General features: G+C 40.6%; 1 protein-coding gene across 1 annotated transcript in view; it reads right to left on the bottom strand.

Moving 5' to 3' along the window:
- slx9 (SLX9 ribosome biogenesis factor) overlaps window positions 1-1,133 on the bottom strand; it is a 9,052-nt gene extending 7,919 nt beyond the window's left edge. Inside the window, exons 1-2 of the mRNA XM_023427084.2 lie at window positions 852-1,133; window positions 455-581 (exon numbers count right to left, since the gene is read on the bottom strand). Coding sequence (XP_023282852.1) covers window positions 455-581; window positions 852-1,016 — 292 coding nt within the window. The 5' untranslated portion in view covers window positions 1,017-1,133. The remainder of the gene's footprint in view (window positions 1-454; window positions 582-851) is intronic.
- Window positions 1,134-2,271: the final 1,138 nt, after the last annotated feature.

Here is a 2,271-nt window from a genome sequence, read left to right as displayed (position 1 = left end):
TAAGTCCACACTAATACGACCTCTTTAGCTCTGTATTAAAAACAATCTCCATCCACACTAACACACCTGAAAACACATATCACATGACCGTTCGTTTACACTGGTTGTGTCCGTTCAATCACTACTTTTAAAGAGGAAACTACTTTATTCTGTGTTGTACCGGTTATAATCCCCCGGCCTGTTTGTTTTGGAGAGGAGGAGACCTCTGTAGATAATTCAGCTGCAGGTAAAAACCTCCTAACCGGCTGAAACTGAAGGACTCCAGACTAGAGAACCTGCCGGCAGTGGTCACCCAATGCCAACTTTTGTTATTGTTTTGATTGAGAGTCCCCTAGAGGCAGGAGTTACAGTGTGTGTGTGTGTGTAGAGACAATAATACTTGTTATAACACAGTTTTCCATCAGGATTAACGAAGTACCCTTAAACTTGACGTGGGTGAGGGAGCAAGTCTTACCTTTCTTGGCAGGTACAGGTACAGGTACATCTGGACTCTCTTCACACTTCAGTGTTTGTACCAGTGCCTCTGGAGTGATTTTCGTGCCAGCGAAGATCCCAGTGGGGAAAGAGCTCTCTGTCAGGACCTAAATAAACAAGTACAAGTCTACTATTTAACATGTTCATACAATAATTCCTTTAAATGAGAGACCAATTGTTGTGGTTAAGGATAAAGGTTTAGAAACGTTTTTTTTTTATTTCGCTGAGTTGAATGTCCGATAATGGAATCCATCCTGCTATCACCGTGTTTACTTGATGTATCCATTCGCACGGACACGTGGTGTAACAAACAGACATATTTAGATCACTCAGTTTCACAGTTCGCGTCATTGATTTCAACATTTCCCCAAACACACCTGTTTGTCCCGCTGCTTGCTCTCCAGACACGGAGGAGTAACGCTGTGTAGGACCGGGACAGGAGACAACACAGACCCGGAGGGCGCAGAGGGGCTGCTCGGCCTTTCCAGCTTCACCGCCTCCTGGTGAAGCTTCTGGCGGACATGTTTTATCTTTCCCACCATCTTTATCTATTTTATGTTCAACTTAGATTAAGCTGTTTCACTCGTGGTATCGTGTTGCTGGTCCCTGTGTCGGTAGCGTGGAACCAGTGTCAACTACACTAACACCGGAAACGCTTTTTCTTCTTCTCCTTTTGGTTTGATTGGCGGTTGGCGACCAGCTTACAAAATGCATTACCGCCACCTATCGCTCCGGAGTGTGGCACATTAGACTGGCGAGAAAAGAACAAAAATAAATAAATAAAATAGAATAAATAAATAAATTCTCTCCATCAACCCTGTTTCTTTGAGATAAATTAATTAGATGATAATTAGATGTACATTGCCCCTAACTTATCTCCAAGGACGTTCCCAAAAGTGATGGTTAGCTTAGCCTCTGGTAACGCATTGGTTCTTCTTCTTCTAAATTTCCGGCAGGCTGTACACTGTAAGGCGTAATGCTGCCCTCTACAGACAAGGGTTCGCTGTCTATCCTCCATTTTTAAATACAGGCTAGTTAAAACAAGGAGTTTCAGTATGTCGAAAAGTTATCATCTTTTATTTGTTTATGTTGTTTGTTAGCTTGTAACTGGCAGTAGTTAACCGTGTTAGTGGTTGTGCTAATGCTAACTCTCTCTCTGTACTGACAAGGTTTCAGGTTTATTTTGCCCCGCCCCCACAAGTTGACAGGATTGGTTCCTTAAGTTTGTGACGTATGAAACCCTGGCTGTCTGAACCTGTTTTCATGAGACTGTCATTGCTTCACTGCAGTTCACCCATGATATGTCTTGTATTATATAATTAAAACACCATATGGAAGTTAACGAGGTTAAACACTTGATTTTTCTGCCGTCACATAAGTATTTATTAACAGTAACCACTCAATAAAAACAAAGTGAAGGATAGAAAATCATATTTATTTGCAGTTTGATGTGGCAAATTAATATGAGGACTTCTACGATAAAAAACAAGCAAATAGGTATTATAGCACTACAATGTACTATACTGTACACTAAATATGAATGTTTCAGTGTATACAAAAATAGACATATCAAAACACATTTACGCAAATGGGTAAATATGTACATACCACCAAAATAATATCAGATGACACAAAACTACTCAATACTAAACTGTGATTTCAGCCATTTACTCTTTATCTAACTATTCATAAGGAAAACATGTTATTCAAGCACATCAAGAGCTTAACTATACTTTCATAAATGGGCCTGGTGTTCAAGGACAGAGCAGAAAGGTGTGTGTGTGTGTGTGGGGGGGG

This window comes from Seriola lalandi, unplaced genomic scaffold, assembly GCF_002814215.2.
Source record: "Seriola lalandi dorsalis isolate HSWRI2012SDOR001 ecotype SW California unplaced genomic scaffold, Sedor1 jcf7180002054850, whole genome shotgun sequence".
In the NCBI taxonomy this organism is placed as follows: Eukaryota; Metazoa; Chordata; class Actinopteri; order Carangiformes; family Carangidae; genus Seriola; species Seriola lalandi.
The sequence above is the reverse complement of the archived record's forward strand: the minus strand, read 5'-3'. Positions and strand labels throughout refer to the sequence as shown.